This window comes from Aphis gossypii, chromosome 3, assembly GCF_020184175.1.
Source record: "Aphis gossypii isolate Hap1 chromosome 3, ASM2018417v2, whole genome shotgun sequence".
Lineage (NCBI taxonomy): Eukaryota > Metazoa > Arthropoda > Insecta > Hemiptera > Aphididae > Aphis > Aphis gossypii.
In genome coordinates, this window is record NC_065532.1 from 27468651 (window position 1) to 27488498 (window position 19848).

Genomic DNA, 19848 nt, shown 5'->3' on the forward strand with positions numbered 1-19848 from the left:
GTAGGGGAATTATTGTTCCTATGCCATGGCAAACCGAACGTCTTGAAAGTTAAACGTTTTATAATGATTTGTTTTATTCTACGTATTTAATATTATTATGTGATACCTATACCACGAATGTAAGCTTTCTCGAGATTCAATATAATATATTATATTATATTAAAACAGTGATTCCCAATCTCTTCTGTTCTACGTCTCCCTTGGAGCTTTTAAAATATCTTGCGCCCCTTCCTATAAATTGAAAAAAAAAAACGAATTTACATAATATATATATATATATATAAATAACAAAATAAATATAAATTTTACTTCGTGGTGACAGCTCGACCCTCCCCAGCAATTTCGCCTCGTCTGCAGGTTAGAAAACACCGTATACGTAATTAAAACTTGCATTATATTCGTAAGAAATTATACATCACACACATTTATTAATAACAGTTAACACTCGTAATACCTCATCTACTCGATTGTGTTTAGGTACATTCAATATAAATATATTTAGTTGTATTTGTCCTTGGGAGGGGGAGCACATTTTCTCCTTTTATACCCGGGTATACTGTATAGTGCATACCTTGGTATTTAGTCATTTAAAGGAATTTAGTCATCATTCGCACTTCTGAAATTGATAATTCATACGTACATACGCAGTATAATAATTTGGCCTACATACATACATAAACTGTGCGTTTGTGGTGCGCCCAATGACGAAATTATTCTTATTTTTTTCATTCGTCATTAAAATATGCACTTATACCCGGGCGTAACTAGAATTTTGGAATTATACTTACTGGAGGGGATACATCGCGGTGATGAAAAATAATATGACAACACGCGTATTTATACAGAGCGGTTTATCGCGATTGCGGAGTGATAAATTGAAAACTGTTCCTATGATTATATAAAAAAAAATGTTCGAATTGTTTTTCAAGACATTTATTTATGGAGGGAGGAGCTAGAAATACGTTTGTACGTGACCGCGTGGGTTTTCCGATGGCCTTTACGAATAATATTGTAAACGTATTCCGAAGGACGACGCCGCCACTGGTTGCGCCTCCGTGTTTCGTCAACACTATAGTGGTCGTGTTATCGTAGTCGGTAGTTATGGTCCGACTCCACCAGGTGGCGTAATGTATACGTTACATTGATAAAAAAAATAAAAAAGGTTAACAAAACATTCAACAAACGTCGGTCAAAAAATTATTAAATAATATAATACACGACGATATTATTAATCGTTCCATCCGATTTCGTTGACGCGTTATCGACACCGCTCCGTTCACCAAAAAATAGCAAAAATCACAACAACCAACCCATTATGTGCCATACAAACGGCTCGTTGTCGCCGTCTTAGTGACGGTTGAATAGTGCAAAGCCTTAACATATCCGGCAAGTCGGTGCGAATGTACCGCTCGGATATTCAATAAGAATAATAATTCCACAGTTGATGATCGCAATACGTTCGAAATGGAAATTGGGGATCTTACGCCGGAACAAGAACGGGTGAGTGGTCTGTTTGAGGCGGACTTTTACTTAAATAATTGGTACACCTATATTGTCGGGCGGCTGTCAGAGGGGTTTTGCTACAGTTGCCAACGACGTTGTATTATTAAACGCGAAGGTGTGCATTACAATACACAGCTATTACACCCGATGACCAGATTTGGTGCATGTCTAATGATATATTGCGTTTTGTTTGTTTGTATCGTAGGCTGTAGATGAATTCATCCATACGATCAATCAGGCGCGTAAATTCCAAAACAAACCACCAATAGCCCGATCATCTGCTTTCAAGTTTTTGATTGCAAGGAAATTTGATGTCAACAGAGCCGTACTGTTATTCGAGCAGCATGAAGAAACCAGACTGCGTGAGGGTCTGTTTGGGTTCAATTGTGCTGTTGAACCGTTGAAGAGTGAAATTCAAACTCAAAAATTTACAATTTTGGTAATAATAAATTATTAAATTTGAACATTTCTAAACTTTTGTTCGCTCAACTTGCATGTATATTTAAACTTATGTATTCATTGTTTATTTTATAGCCAACAAGAGATTCAACAGGTGCTGCTATAGCTGTTTTTACTGCACGTTATCATATACCACAATTTTCTTCTCATCAAACTACTTTGCAGGTATGTATAGTATTCTCAATATGGATTCTAATATTATTATGCATTTAACATATTGTTTATTATTGAAATAGGGTATTGTTTACCAATTGGATATCGCTCTTGAAAACGTCAAGACTCAGAAATGTGGGTTGGTATTCATTTATGATATGTCTGATTCCAAGTATTCAAATTTTGATTATGATTTGAGTCAAAAAATCTTAACATTACTCAAAGTAAGTTTATTGAAAATTAATTATAAAAAATTAACAAATCTGATACATCACTATTTAGGATATAAATTAATACAATTACAGAAGTATACTTTTATTGGTATGGATCTCCTATCTTAAGTCCTACCCAAATACTTGTTGCTTCATATAGTTTGTAATACTGTATAAATTACATAATATTATATTATGTATTATCTGTACATATTATGTGTATAACAAATATTTTATTTGAAGATATATTTTAAAATTTAATAGGTATTTTAAATTTTAGTATTATAAATTATGAATTTTTTTTTAAATACTATTTTTCTTAAATGATTTTATATGTGTTCTAAATATATAAGTTAATATGTATGATTTTACTTTATATTCAACATATTACAATTTGTGTTGATATTCCTAAAAACTACAAGTACTTTAACGTTTCTTAAAAAACTTATTTTATAAAGAGAATCAAATTTGAAAAGTGTAATTATTCATAATTTGCTTATAAAAATAACAAGTTATATTGTATTTTGTAATTAATACTAATTACATTTTTTAATTTAAAAACTATAATATTAGGAAGAAACTTGAGAGTAATAAAAAAATATTGTGCTTAAACATAGTATAATGTTGGCATAACATAAAGTATAATCATAAACTAATTGGAAATGTGTTAAATTACATACATAGTTATAATACTAACATTCATTAAATGTATTAAACAATAAAGTTTAATAAATTTAAATTATTAAAATATTTATTATTATTAATTTTTTTTTATGTAACTTCAACAGCATTAGTTTGACATAATAAGCTTACATTAAGTTTCTATATTAATGTTAATTAGATATTACAGAATAAAATTGTATACTTTAATTTTGAATTTTAATACTGAATTTTTTTTATAATTAATGGAAAAATTTGGTACTTCTATAATATGTTGTCTACCGTAGTTTTGGTGGTTTAGTATTCTGTTTAAAAAACTAACTGCATCTATTCATATGTCAAATTTTATTATATTTGTTTAGTATACTTTATCATTTTGCAATTAAGATTAGGTTTTTTTACAACATAAATAAAACAAGTTTGTCAGTTAGTGTTTGTAAGTTATAGGATTATATGTAGGTATTCGTATTATAATATTGTTGTCTTTTTCAAAATTAAGAGATGATTGAATTTTTTTTTTTTAACACATGGTATAACACTGTCAAATTTTATGATGGTGAATTAAATTAATAAAAAATATTTTTTAAAAATAGTAGAAAATAAGAATCAGAAGGAATTATTTTGAAAACCAGTTATATTAATGATATACTAAAAAAGAGTTTTAAAGATTCAAATGCAGAGTATAATTAATTGTGTTTTATGTATGTTTTTTTAATTTAATCCTATCATAGAACTTGTATAGTATCAAGTAATTTAGTTAAAGGTACTGCAAATCAAGGTGTTTATACCAATATCAAAACCTACTATACTTGACTGGTATAATTTATGTCCAAGCCTAGTAGTAGCTGAATTTCAAAAACATGAGGAAATGGGAGGTTTTGGCATAATTGTACAAATAAATAAATTAATTTGTTGATAACATGTTAAGCTAACATTAAGTTATGGTAGATAAAATATTTACAATGAGTAGCATATTGTAAGAATACTAAATATTTTCACTGCTTATATTTTTCAATAAGTGAATATTATATCTCTTATTAATTTCCTTAATCAAAATACTAAAAAAATTTTTTCAATGTAAGTATTAAGTAGCTAAAACATATTTATGAGTGACCAATATTCTATGACTTGTCTTGTCCAATTATTAATATCTCAAGTAAGTTTCAAGGATTATTTATTTGTAAAAAGGGCTAATGCTATTTTAGTACAGACATGTATTAAATTGTTTGAGACTTAAATACTTTGGCAACAGTTGATATTTAAAAAAAAAAAACAAAATAAGTATTTATCATTTCTTTTTGAATAGTTAAAATATTATTATTTTTTGTATATTTAATTGTAATTTCTTGATCAATAATAAAATATCTTTACATATACTAGTTGTTAAGAAATACTATTTTATATAGAGATGTATGGTTTTTAAATTATCAAGTAAAATTTGAGAAAAAAATGGTTAGCAATTCTAATTTTTAAATATCAATTATAACTTAATTTAAACTATTTAAATAATATTAGTCTAAAGTATTAAAAAATAAATGCTGGAAGTAAAAGCGTTTAATTTGAAATATTTTAAATGTTGTTGTCTAATCTCTTATAATTGTTTAATTATTAATTTTTATTTATTTTCATATGTTTAGAGAGATATTATTTATACTGATATTTATTGATGTAAAGATTTTTGTCTATTTCATAACAAATTTATATGTTAAGTATAAAAAATTATTTGTTTTAATATAATTAATAGCTTAGAAACTCAAGTTTAGTAAATCATAAATTGATTCTGATAGCTTACTCATTAATGTTATCTTAAATAAATTGAATTCTTATTTCTTTTGTTAAACAAAATACTATTCTTAAAAACTAGAATTTAAAAGACATTAAATAATGATTCAGAGATTTACTTTCTTATCTGTATTATATTTATGTTTTTAATAATAATAATTCAATGACCGGTTTAAAAGCTTAAATTAAAATTGACTTATACGTATATTTAGCTATGTATAAAAAATACTGTTTAGTATCCATATTAATCATCACTAGTTGAGACGTATTTAGAGTATTTATGTTTTTAACCCATTAATTATATTTTATGATTTTCCAAGTATTTTTTTTTTCATGTGTTTAAAAAACTCATTTTAAAATAAAGTGTGAATCCTTAGTGAATAGGTCTACATATTGATTTACATACTACATATATATATACTACATATTAATAATGTGTGTAATACTGTATACACTATTGAAACCTTTTTTATGCTATGTTACTTTTATGATCTGAATATTTGTATTGCATGTTTGTACTCTTTCATATTATTTTTCTTCGAAAAATGTTTCTACTTGAATAAACTAATATTAAAAAAACTTTTTTTAACATCAAATATTTTCTATAATGTGTTATGCAAGACTAGGTATATATTAATATTATCTTATGGCGTTTTGAAACTTAAAGAATATCTAAATATTTAAATTTTCTGGAAAAAATGTTAACTGAAGCGCAGTATTATTCTATTTGAATATTTTTCTTGCATCATTTATTATTATCAATACAAAACAACACACATCATATGTTTCCAATCAATAATTTTATTATTGAATAATATTTCATTTGACATTATATTATATTTTTCAATTTTATTATTCCTGTAAGAGCACATTTATTTATTTGGAATGCATACACTCGGGACAGCATTTATTTATTTGTAATCAATTATTTATTAAAAACTAAGCTTTCCAATTGCTAGAGTTAAGAATTTTCAACCAAACTATATCATGTTTATATTTTAAAAATTAATAATTCTATAAATATATAATAGAATTAATGTATAATTTAAATTTTTAAATTATCAAGTAAAGTCTGCCATATAAATTGGCTGTTTTGATTTTTCGAACGATATGATACTAAATAAAAAATAAAAATAATTTTCGTACACAAAAAATAAAAATAATCGTGATCGTGATTTGTAAAATCAGATTTCAAAATATAAATTAGTTTCATATTTCAGATATAATACTATTGAATAGAAGTTCCTCTCTCATGTATTTATTTAGTATCATTTTTTGTAAGTTTAATTAATAAATTTACCTACTGTGTTATTGATTCTATTATATACATCTTGTGAGTATTTATTTTAGTAAAAATTAATAATAAAGAAGTCAGATAAACAGTATATTAAACACGAACTTATACAGTGGATAATAATATAACGGTATGCTTTGTTAAACGAAATTTAATGAATCGGGGTACTTATTTTTATGCAATTAATGCTGGTCATGTAATTACATAAGCTATCGTGAGGTTTATTAGATTAAACTGTAAAAACAATCCGAAAATGGATGAATGAAAGAAACCAAAGAGAGCAGAGTTGTACGATCGATAATGCTAAGAGTATACAGAGCTCGCGTGAGAACACATGCGCGTACTCCAGTATAGCAGGGGAAGCCCCCTTTGTTTCCTTCCAGTTAGGGCGATGATAATGTAGGGTCCGGCTCAGCTGTATTTAGTCACAACCCCACTAAACCTTGGTAAAAACCTTTTTGCTTTCGAGCATTTTGTAAACGACCGTTCTAAGATAGTTTTTACCCAACAAACTTGCTGCTTGTAATTTCTTAGTAAAAATTAAAACGCTTGACAAATAATAAAATAACATTATTTTGGCTAGACGAATGTTAAATACGTAAATAATATAATATTTATTATGTATTATAAAATACTAGATTTTGTAAATAAATGAACAATATTGGATTTGTCATAATGTATTTAAAATAAAATATCATAAACCGTTGTTCATTTATTTTAGTTTTTTATCATTAATTCATATATTTACAACTATTCAAAATATTTAATATTTGTTTATTTTGTTTATTTTGTCTTCAATGTTCAATGTGCATAATATATTAACCGATTTGTGAAATTGTGTAGACGAAAATTAGATTTATTTTAAAATTGTGATGAATTCGTAAATTAGTATCGGTACAGGGTTTAATACGTGTTATTTATTTTTGTACATTTTTTGAATTTAGGAACATACGTTGATATATTGTACATTGTAATACGATGGTAGTCTTATAAGTAATTTTGTAACCTGACATTCCATACGCACCGTGTGGACTGTGTAGGTATTTAGGGTGGCGATGAAGTCGGCATAAAAGAGAGGAAGTACTTCCTGACACGTGATATAATTTCTTCACGAGACTGTTAGCCAACTGCACAATAGTTTGGACACGTATAATAATGGCATACGTGTACAAAATCGAAAATTACTAATATTAACTTGTTTTGCCTAGAACTAGTCTCTTAAAGTCCCAATAATAGATTCGTGGTCGTATAATATAATTTTACGCAACAATACAATAATATACTGTTCGTTGTGATTTTATTTCATTTTCTAACTGTCAATCGCCATTCCTTATTTTAGTAGTAGTAGGTATTACTATGGATTTTTTCTCTATTCGCTGTGTATATTATATTTCTTTGAATTACTAATTAAATTTTTTTTTTTTAACAAAACAACAATTTGTGGCCGGATGTTAAAAAAAGGAAATCCGTTAAATGAAGATCACTAAATGGAACGAATTGTAACAGGCAGGAAAGAATTATCCTGATTAGTCATGTTTCCGACAAGACCCGATCCAAACAAAATAAAGACCTACTGAATTATGCTAAAATGACTGTGCTAAATTTATATTTATTGACATTCAGAGAAAATCTTGATAAAATAATTCGTACAATAGATTATATAGATTTATTTATATTATTAATTTGAAAGATAAGTTTGATAACACACCATATTTATAAGATTATACTTCATCCAGTCATTATTCATTAATCACTATGTTTTTTTATTTAGGTATAATATGGTGTTTTTCAGTTTGTCTTTAGATCGTATGTTTCTTGGTTTATGAGTTAATTCAAGGTAACTAACTTAATTCAAATTTTAAAAATGTTTAACTATAGTCTATGAGTTAACTTTTCCCATGTAGTTTAATCATATATAACTGTGGGACTATTACTTATGATTTTAAGTCTATGGCTAACTAAATGCCTTTTTTTATTAATTAGCAATCAATTAGTGTGAACGAATTTATTAAATTTGAAGTTATTTTTCTTAAGTTATGCAGAAAAGACAATTAATTCTAAGGATTTTATTACTTGAATATTATCAAAAAGTATGCAATAATGTCAAACTAATCATTTACTTAGTCTAATGCCAATGATATAATTACAAATAATGTTATCTTTACTATGACGTTGTAACGTTTATCTCGATTCGTATGACAAAATCGAATAGTATTCAATTTTATATCTTTAAAACTGCAGCTGTATGTCGTTTTTAAAAGAGTGTAATTTTAATTATAGAAACCGCCGAATCAACGACGCGAACGGTAAATAAATAATACCGCACGTTTTACTCGTACGACGCGCATCGCGCGTGGCGCCCGTCCGTGATTTCGCTATTTAGCCAACTAGCCCAGTATCATCCGGTACCTTATAATATGTCAAAATAATCATGTCAATAGCGTCTTCAGTTTTATATTATTTTTTTATTATGTTTATTACGTTATATTATATGGTTCTCAGCGGTAGGTAAAATATAATGATATAGTAATATTATGTGTACAGTATAGTCAAATATCGTCGTCAATCGCACTGACTGGCGTAGGTCAGCAATAAATTATTATTGTACACGTCATGTCGTATGAAATATTTAAATGATTTTAGCGTCTATAAAAATACAATTTCGACACGCGGCAGTCAGTAGTGTTTTTACCTCGTGTGCAGCTCTGTAGCGTACAATACAGTACGTCGACGACAGTTTGATACGACGATTTTTTTTTTTTTTTTTTTGTTCGTCGTTTCATTCCGCGTATCGAAAACGATTACGTCGCGTACGCGTGATTTGCGGACGAAATCGTAAAAAATTGATATTACATTGAAGAATCGTGTCGTTACTCAAATATAATAATAATACGATGCGATGCGATACGATACGATATATATAATATCGTGTGCGCGTGCATACGAAAAACGCGCGTTCGGGGAGTCACTGGAAAGTGTGCGAGAGCGAGCGACTATGAATCGGCATCGGTTTCGGCGCGGAGGGAGTGGAGAGGCGGTTTGGAATCGCGAACGGCGTCGTCGTCGTCGTCGGCGGCGTCAATGGGAACATTTTTCCATTCAACGAGAGTCCCGGCGCGTATAGCGTAACGGGAACGGGCCGAGACGTGATCCCGGGCGGGAGCGGCGCGGTGTGGGATCGCGGCGAGGGGGGTTCGCATTTTCACCGCCACCGCCACCACTACCGCCGCCGCCGCCGCCGACGGTCGCCCGCGCGCGTGTATCGACTCCGTTCTCGCGCGCGGTGCACACGCCGAGGGGGCTCAGTCTGCTTTTCCTCGTCGTTCCGACGGGTGCGCGTACTTCGTTCGCGGGTGTCGCGCTTCGTCGTCCGCAGTCATCGTTTTTGCCGTCGTACCAGAGGCATCGGTGCCGCCGCGAATCCGCACGACGCGCGCTCTCCGAGTCCACCGTTTCGGTCGAGTCCCCCGGTCCACGCCGGCGGACCGTGACGCGTTGCGACGGTGTCCGAAAACAACGAAAAATCCGACGGAATAAAATACATATATATGTATGATTTTTTTTCTATACTATAATATAATAATAATAACAAACGCGCCGCAGCGGATTCTCTCGTTCGAATTCGGATTTTGACGTTATCGGTAAATTAAAAAAAAAAAAAAAAATAATATTGTTTTGCGTCCGCGAACAAAAGTCGACGGGGAGTGTGTTGTTATAATATAGTGCTACACGCGTGTGTACCGGTGTGTGTGTGTGTGTGTGTGTTATTATCATTCCGTCCCGGACAGCGGCGGCGGCGAACGATATCGATCCGGTACGAGATGGTTTTTAGATACACTATAATATTATACTTATTATTGTTTTAAAATATGTTATTATTATGATTTATACGTTGTCTAATGACTTTTATCGACATTTTTGTTGTTGTATATCTTGTGTGTGTGTGTGTGTGTGTGTGTGTAGATCACGCGCGGCTTCGTGAATTTTCGTCGCGTTTCTTCTGCACTTTTTTTTTCTAGTTTTGTTTTTGGCTCGCTCGTGATGCCGTTTTCCTATTTAGCCTTGAGCCGATGATCACCGACCGTTACATATCGTGATTTTACTATTATTACTCGCGTGTGTGTATATTTTTTGTTTGTGCGAGCTACGGTTTAGAGTAGTAGGTATAATACAATATGTATGAATGTATATGTATATATATATATAGCGATTTACACGATATGACGACTGTTTCCCCGAAGAGAAAATTCGTTTTTCGTCTCTTGGACCGAAACACGCGCACGCGGAACTTAAACACAACCTTGGACGACGCGGTATACAAATCGGTAATACAATTCGTCGTGGAAACAACGTGATAGCGTGTAATATAATATATACAGTCTAATCACAAGAGGGAATTATAATATTATTATATTGTTATCGCGGATAAATATTTTTTTGTTTTTTACGTCAGATGAGGTCGCTCGGGAGAAATAAATTTTATAATTTTAGGTTTTTGCACTTTTATATCCAATACATTGCATCCGCTAGGTACCTTAACTCTCTTACATTTTTCGTAAAACAATACCTGCTAATTAGCTGTTGTGTCATTGGGAGTTTTTAGTCTTGGCGTGTATTTCTAAATCTGATAGGAGGTCTACGATTCGAATAATTTCATCAGGCTGATTTTGAAATAGAACGCGTGTAGTTTGTTCTGTCCACATCATGTTCTCCTTTCTGCGTAGTTAATATTTGTCGATTATACAACGAAAACCTTTATTACCTATATCGTTTATATGTGCCATTAATTTGTGTCACACGTATACAAAGTGGTTCTTGGTTAAATTATTGCCGTTCGAACCCGTTTAGAACATTTTTCTTTTTGAAGTATATTATATGTGTCCGCTCCTAAGTAAATTACACCCTTCAATTTTGTCCCTTGTATGTCTATCATCAGTTAACAGGTTATGTAACAGAATGTACGAACAAATGTAATTAACTATAACTTATTAGGGTCATTGATAAACATGCCTAATTATATATAAAAAAAAAATGAACTGTGTTTAAAAATATTGATTAGAATAAAAATTTATACGTATTGCATAGGTACCTACCTAATAAATTTAGCAGTTTTTCTGTTATATACACCCTTAAAATCGACAAGAGTTCTTGTTATTTTATTACGGTATAGAGGTATTGTAGAACAATCATTAACATATTATATTTGTTATATATCGACCTTAATTACTAAGTTTTTCTTTTGTCATCGAATTCAAATATATTTATAGATATAATTAATACATAATTTCTTATTTTTTTACAAAGTTTTTCGTAATAGGATCTAGATGATTTACGGGATCCAAAAATACGCGCCACGACGGACGTACTGTGTATTTCACCAACTTTGTTATTACTATTGACCCGTGCACTGATTGTATCCATATGTCTCTTACTTAGTGCACATCGTATAAATAAATAACTACATATACCTTACACTGCTCCATTTCATACAGAATATGTGGCGTACATTAACATTATATATGGTTTTGACTTCCCGTGTCCCGGCGTAGTACGACTAAAACGCTATGACGTATAATTCCATTATATTTTACCCCTGGGAGGCGTTTTATACTGTTTTAATATTATATTGAACAATAATACTTGATTTCGTAGAATTCACCACGAATTATTTTATCCCGATTGCGTACGAGTTTTATCGGTAAAATGTGTTAAAAATATACATTTATTATAGGAATTGCGTACATTGTTTTCTCGTTAGGAAAATATGGCGTATATATCGGGACAATTTTACATAGAAAATGCATTTGAATATGTCAGTTGTTCGTGATTCACTGATATTGATATACGTACCCTATATACATGACGTATTGAGATCATTTTTATATCGGTTTTTTACTCGAATGCGAACCGCTGCAATTATCGATTCTTATAGTTTATCATAATTTCGGTCGAGAATGACCAATGCCGTTTAATGCCTACATACATTTATCATTGAAATTGAATCGTTTGCTGTTAATAATATGTTTTTTTAGTCACTGTGCACTATTATCTATATGATAGATGAGAATTTTAAAAATGTAAGTACTTTGTATATGTGTATATTTGAATTTTGAAAGTTTTTACGCCATTTAGTTTATTGATATGCAATATGCATAATATATAAATAGGTAACAGCAGTAGCTATATAGAATCAACTATCAATAATGCATCTTATTCGATATTCTGATAATCATTATCTATATTGTAGTATATTACAATGACTATTATTATTTAGTCGTCATTACTAACGAATCACAAAGTTCATTTAATTACCAATATTTAATTCATAAAATCCTATACTCGTGGTCAATTCGGGGAAATAAGTATAATTATTTTATTTTAAACTTGAAAATGGTGACGAATTTATTTCTGTTCAATCATTTTATTTTAAAAGTTATAGAAACAATTTTTTCCCAGCGAATTTAATTTCGAGTTGAATAAGTGGTGAACTTAACATTTTCAATTTATTTTTTAGCGTTTAATTGAAAAATGTATTTTATTTCGTCATGTTAAAAAAAAATTGTTGAAATATTGATGTTTTGAACGTAATAGTTTCTCGCGTTGCATGTTCAAAATATAACATTATAATGATTATAATGACGGGAGTTGACACTATATATAGCTGTACTTTTGTATAAAAAGTTAAAATCATATATTTCTATAGAAGATAGCAAACAATATATTTTACAGTCATTTTTTTAAAAAACATCATATATTATGTTTTGTTCATTGATAGGAGTGTCAAAATATATTTGATCGATTTGTGTATGGTACAAATTATGTTGTAACGAATGTATATACATTTCCGTGTAAACGCCGTTGAAACGATGCACCTATTTATTATTTACAGTAATTTTCTGTTATAAATTGGCACCTCGACTATTGATCTGTAACGTGTGTTAAACGCGACCTTGAACTATATATAATATATATGTGTATATGCTAGAGATCTAACTGTAGGACGGGCACCTATACATAAACTCCTATGTCGTGTGGGAAGCAAGTTTATTATTTTTTATTTTTATAATTTCAAGTTAAATTATCGATAAAAAAAAAACACTTCCTTAATATAGATATGCTCATATTGTGCATATTATACTTTAATATACTTGCATAGAACGATAAACAGATTATACTCTTAAAATTCTTCAAGTGAACATAAAAATGTTTCCGTTCGAAATAAATACTCTTATGTATAATATTTATCGTCTGTACATTTTTGGTCAGCATTTAATAATTAATATACATGTATACACATACATTTGAAATGTATCGTTATAAATAACTCAAAGTATATACATTGGTTATTTGGTTACATCGAAGACTGGAACCACTTAACTCGGTTTATCGCACTTGGTACTTATTACATATACGTTAATCATTATTGACACTCTTGTTTAATAACCGTACACACAATAATAATAATACTAATATATTATCGTTTCAGTTTTAAATTTTAATCGTTTTGAAAAATATATTATAATATATACATAATTCTCAAGAACAATAATCGCTTTCGTATAAATATGTACAATATAATATGTGATAATAATATATATTGACATTTATTTCGTCGTGAGTCATTATAGTCACTCGTTTATTATACCGTACAAATAATATTACTATATATGTTCACGATTATCACGATTGCCTAATGTATTTTTGATTGCTTGAGATATTGATAATTGTGCCCCCCCCTTGTCATAAACGTCACGATTGAAAAACGTCATCCGATGGGAATTTATAAAAAAATTGAATGATAAAAAACACGGATCGTGTTTAGATACATTCATAAGTTCCTACTAAAACGATAGGTACCGAGTGAAAAGTATATAGGTACGTATTTGTATTTATCGTGCGATCTACAATTAACTAAATTAAATTAATTTTGGGTCCGGGGCACTGTTGAGCGTACAGCCGTTTTTGAATTCAAGCTTCTTTGCACCTTCTTAATTGGGCTCCACTGCAGGAAGTCTGAATCTTGACCGGAACACGAAATATACAAATATCATAATTGGCGCACGTCCGTCGAAGCTCGGTGGTATAGAGTAATCCGTTAGCTCAGTCAAGTGCCGCTCTATATTAAACGTTGTAGTACCGTTGTTTAAATTTAGAGCCTGCGACCTTTCATTTTTTTCACCGCCTCGTTGTAAACTACTGTCACTATATTTATTCTCTCTACGATGCGCCGCGGACGGTTTTTTCTCGCTTCGTCTTGAATAATTAATACAACCATCATATGTTTGTTTGATTAGAGACAACCTGCAACATTTTCTAGTAGTAAAGTTTCTTATTTTTATACATATATATTATTATATACGCTTACATAGTCGGTTTTTGAATAATACGTTTTTCGTTGCGCACGACGACCTACTTCGATCGCGTCCCGACCTATTTATAATACGATAACTCGTCGGGTTTTTGTAATGTCCCACAAGAATCGATGCGAAGAAAAATATTTATCAAATTAAACGACTTAACAGTTCACAATACGACGCGTTCGACTGCCCGAGGTCTGCAGTTTTGCTATTGAATTAACTAGGTATATATTTATATATGATGTACGGCCATCGCTTTGTGATTTTTTATTTACCAAACGATATTTTATTTAGTAGTCGATGGTGATCTCTCTGTATAATAATTATTATAATAGCTTAATTATTATTTAACGGCATACATTTTAAACGTCGTCATTGTTGTATTAGCGCGTCGATAACTCTTGGAATGTACTATATTATTTAATAATAACGATCTATACGATTTTTCCGACGTTTCATTTAAATGTAACGTGTGTAGAGTGTGTTTCAATAAACCAAATGTTGTTTACAATTATTATTATAATACATATATTATATGTACGAGGATTTTTTGTGTCTTAACTCATTTGTATGTTTGTCTGATTCACAGGGTGGTTATCCGGCCAAACTGAAGAAAGTTCTGATTGTCACTGCGCCGCTGTGGTTCAAAGCTCCGTTCAAAATACTCAGGTTGTTCGTGCGGGAAAAGTTGAGGGATCGTGTGTTCACAATCAGCTTACCACAGGTATGCGTGACTTAATTATTTTACTCCCTCGTTGACATTTATATTAATCATGTCTCATGTTTTTCACGGTATGACGCAGTTGATCCAACACATACCCAGAGAATCGCTGCCAAGGCATTTGGGCGGCACGGTGGACGTCGAACACGATAAATGGTTGTCCTATTGCTTGAACTACATGACGAACAGTGATAAATATGGAAGTTCGGCTATGTCCGACCACATATGTAATTCGAATAGCACGAAAAAGGAAACCGGGTCGGAGTCCAAAGTATGTATAATATCTTGAATACTCGCATTCATCTAGCTGATATAATTGTTTGTCAATGACTATATTTGCATAATGTTCAATTTATTGTTTTTCATAAACCATTATACATTTTTCCAGACGAACAATCTGTTGAAAGAGAACAACGTTAACGAAGAAAGCGCCGTTGTTCACGACAACTTGTTGTCGGGGTGGACATGCAACACGACCAATTCAAAAGGTAGGTGCAATAATATCGAAAAACTTACATTGTTTATCCTTTTTTGTTACATTTTTGTTTCGTGTTAATTATTTTTTTTTATCTTGACATAGAAGAAATTTCTCCGATGCCACCGTCGTCGGTCAGTAGCGGGTTTTCGGACGACGACAGTTTGCGTTGCGATTCTAGTCAAAGTTTAACTATTAGTCAATTTGTCGAATACGTATTGAAAAAGAAGAGGGCTGGTCTCATTAAGGAATATGAAGAGATAAAGACCCGTTCTTCCGACGGTACATTCAACGTTGCCAAGTAAGATAAATATTTTTAATATTTTAATGTTTTATATTTTCCGAATATATTTGTACACTGTTTAAACGAGGAGTTTTCCGGAGCTTCGTATCTTTAATAGTCTTTATTCTCCGGGCACGCCTTGTATTTACGCATACACACTTATCGCGCCAATGTCTGACCCTCTGCCCCGTTGTCGTACTTTGCTGCAGGGCTCGACCCAATCTTTTGAAGAACCGGTACACAGATGTACTTTGCTACGATCACACCCGGGTGCTGTTGGCACAGTCGGATAAGGACCCGATGTCCGATTACATACATGCCAATTTCGTCGATGGTTACAAGCAAAAGAACGCGTTCATTTCCACGCAGGGCCCGCTGCCGCACACGTGCGCCGACTTCTGGCGCATGATCTGGGAACAGCAAGTGTTGGTCATCGTTATGACCACCAAGGTGTTTGAGTGTGGCAAGATCAAATGCGAACAGTACTGGCCGCCCGACGAGACGTCTGACGATCTGACGTATCAAAACTTTAAGGTGTCAACTACGTCGCTCAGCCAGTTCGACAACTATTGCGTCACCCGGCTGGAAGTAACTAACACTAACGTGAGTACAAAATTAGGTTAAATTTTAATTAGAATTTATTCCCTCCTAGTGGGGTGGGCTTTGGGAGATAGTTTAAATTTTGGTGTGAAATTATTGTTAAAAGTCAGAGTTACATTTTGATAATATATTATATATGTATCAAATTTACCAATATTATCATAATAATATCTATTCATAAAATAATTAAAATTAATAACTAAAACAATTATATAGCGGTACTCGACTATAAAATATTTCGGGTAATACTAATAAAATGACTCCTACTGTCATTTAAATACTTTTATTATCTCTATTTTATCCGCGTTCATTAATATTCTGTTGGTAGTAGCTATGTAGGCTCTTGTAGAATCGCAACGTGTAATGGCTGGACTCGCGATTCGTACACGCATTTATTGGTTCGATTTCGTCTATCACGTTGATTCTGCGGTGGCGCCTGATGGCAAAGCTTAAGATAAACTCAACACGGAGACGCCCAGTGATGTTGGGAAAAATCCACGTCTCACGGTGGTGTCTGGCGTCGATCCTCGGCGCCGTCGGTGGTTGTTGATGTTGTCGACGATCGTCGCTGCGTTCCTAGAATGTCAGCGTCGCGCTGGGACGCTTAGCGTCGATCCTCGGCGCCGTCGGTAGTTGTTGTTGACGTCTCACTATTGTCCCTTTTGATTCTGTCGATGCTTCCTTGATTGTTTATGATTTATAATCACCCATAGTTTGCATTAGTAACTCGATGTAATATGTACCACTTTAGCTCATTCCGACACTAGACAATGTTCCACGCATGACAACATTACGATATACTAATAAACTTATACAATGCAGAAAATTAATATGTCTAATTTACGTTGAGGAAATCAAATAAAACAAATACGTTACTTTTTTTTAATTACCCTTAAAAATTAAGTTATAAAATATTTAGATAGATATATTATAGTTTATAAGACTAGAACCATGTGTACATATTATATAATTATAGTTATGTATATTCATAAAGTTGTGTGCGTAAATCGTTTTACCTATATATATATATATATATTATATATATTTACAAAATTGTGATACCCCGACATCGAAGGTATTTTTTTGACCGCAGAATAATCAACTATAAACGGAAATATTTTATAATATAATGCAATTTAACTGAATTCGTTCACGATTTATTTTATTTTTTTCTTAGACTAACGAGGTTAGGCAAGTGTCTCATTTCCGTTTCAACTCGTGGCCGGATTTCGGCGTACCACACAGCGCTGTCGCCATGTTGGATTTCCTCGGCAAGGTCCGGAAATGTCAATCGTCCATGTTACAAGACCTCGGTGACAAATGGGCCGGACACCAACGGGGGCCTCCGATAGTCGTCCACTGCTCGGCGGGCATCGGTCGAACGGGTAAGCGAAAATATTTTAGGAAAAATATCGCGTCGCATAACACGGCGTTGGACTGATCTGTACCTCAATACACCGCGGTCTTTCAACGTTATATTTTTCGTTTGTTCAACAGGAACGTTCTGTACATTGGACGTTTGCATTAACCGTCTAGAAGAAACCAGCACCGTGGACATCAAAGGCGTGGTGGAAAAGATCAGGTCGCAGAGAGCCTATTCCATCCAAACGCCCGAGCAGTACGTGTTCTGTCATTTAGCGCTGATCGAATACGCGTCGGCCAGAGGGTTCCTCTGTTCGCCTCCGGACCTTAGCGACTTGAAACCCCTCGAAGATTCGGACTGATTAACGACAGCAATGGAAATCTCATCAGTCGGGCAAAGCATTTATCAATATACTTATATAGAAATTAAATATTTATATAGATATATATATATATATAATATATATAAATATATATGTCTTGTATAAAAAAAAAGTATGTACGTACAATAAATTATGTGTGTGCATACTTACATTATACGTGTAGATAATCAGAAGCGGGATGAGCGCGCCCAATTATATACATACATATATGTCATAATATATGATCTGTTGCGATCGGTTTCTGACATTATACTTTTGTATTTTTTTTTTTTTTGTTTTTCGTAATTATACTATTATATATGTATAACAAAATCTTATATTTATCAGAAACGGATCTAATTAATTTGTATCGATCTAAAAGTTCTTATTTTTCAATCAAAATATTATTTTTTCCCATTTCGGCTACACGGCGGCTTTGACCGTTTGTGTTTTGTTCTTCACCCTCAACCACCTAAACGTCGTGCAGTACATTACATATTGTTGTATTATGTAAATGAAAATGTCATGTGATCGTATGCCTTTTGCCCGATACATAATATTAACCAACTTGTCGTCGAAAAAGAATTTATTATAATTTATTTTTGCATACATAATACTATTATTACTATATTATATTGATCAACGATTACTTACATATATTTTACAAAAATCTCAAAATGCGAAATGTGCATGTGACATTGTACAAATGGCTTTGTTATAACAATATTATTGTGAACAAACTATCGATTTTTTTGCTGACCATTCCATGTATCCAACTTTTTTTAATCGTAACCCTAAATCTAATGTAATATACATAATAATATATATTTAATGTGATAATTATTTTTGTCAGTCGCAGTGAGGTACCATAAGATAAATAAAATTAATCATTGAGCCACTCGTATTTCATAAATATTGTGATGTCCAAAATGAATTTTTTTTTTATTACAATCTATATTATATTTATTTAAACTTTTGGTTGTAACTCTTGTAACTTAATTAAAACCATGCATGTGAATTAATAAAATTTCATGGACAAACACTGATACATGTCTGATTAATTACAATTTAAACTAATCTAAACTATATGTAATAATATATATTAATAAAGTCGAATGAACTATTTGGTTACCATTGTGGTCGTGTAATAAATGTTAAAATGTATAATAATATTTGCAGACAGTTTGTTGTGTTAAGTTATACTTTACCTGAACAATTTCCTTATGATTCAATTTATCCAACAACTTGGATTATAAACAAGAATTTTAGAAGGTTTTAAATTGATGATTGTTCAAAAAATCAAAACTATGTTCGACAGAAATAGATTTAAGTGAACTTGTCTGTATAAAATTATGGTGTTAGATAAGTAAATATTTTATTCAACAATCAATAAAAATTATAAATTATTATTAAAAATATAAGCCATTATACCTAATATTAATATAATATTATTCTAGAATAACTGTAACAATGTGATATTTCCTATAGATATAAATCGATATATTGTCATTTAAATGCCACGTGTAAAGAAAAAAAAAATACGAAAAATTTATTGCTGTCGCGTAAAGAATTATGATGTAAACGTTATACATGTGCTAATAAAAAACAAATCAAATATTTTCTAT

The 19848-nt window shown here is 31.4% G+C and overlaps 1 protein-coding gene across 2 annotated transcripts; it reads left to right on the forward strand.

Moving 5' to 3' along the window:
* Nucleotides 1-1149: 1149 nt before the first annotated feature.
* LOC114130754 (tyrosine-protein phosphatase non-receptor type 9) lies at nt 1150-19395 on the forward strand. 2 transcript variants are annotated; one of them, XM_050205110.1, is made up of 11 exons: nt 1150-1500; nt 1709-1942; nt 2038-2127; nt 2199-2339; nt 15010-15144; nt 15224-15412; nt 15530-15629; nt 15725-15917; nt 16109-16502; nt 17677-17884; nt 17997-19395. In XM_050205110.1, the coding sequence occupies exons 1-11, from the start codon at nt 1465-1467 to the stop codon at nt 18221-18223; spliced, it is 1947 nt and encodes a 648-aa protein (XP_050061067.1). In that variant the 5' UTR covers nt 1150-1464; the 3' UTR covers nt 18224-19395. The 2 variants fall into 2 exon arrangements, with proteins under 2 accessions (XP_050061067.1, XP_027851605.2); XM_027995804.2 differs by having other exon boundaries at nt 1151-1500; nt 15722-15917.
* Nucleotides 19396-19848: the final 453 nt, after the last annotated feature.

Excerpts from the sequence above, each read along its gene's own strand:
- LOC114130754 (XM_027995804.2), top strand. The coding sequence starts at position 1,465 with ATGGAAATTGGGGATCTTACGCCGGAACAAGAACGG. Across the intron at positions 15,145-15,223 it reads TCACAATCAGCTTACCACAG|TTGATCCAACACATACCCAG; the intron begins GTATGCGTGACT and ends GGTATGACGCAG. Across the intron at positions 17,885-17,996 it reads GGCGGGCATCGGTCGAACGG|GAACGTTCTGTACATTGGAC; the intron begins GTAAGCGAAAAT and ends TTTGTTCAACAG.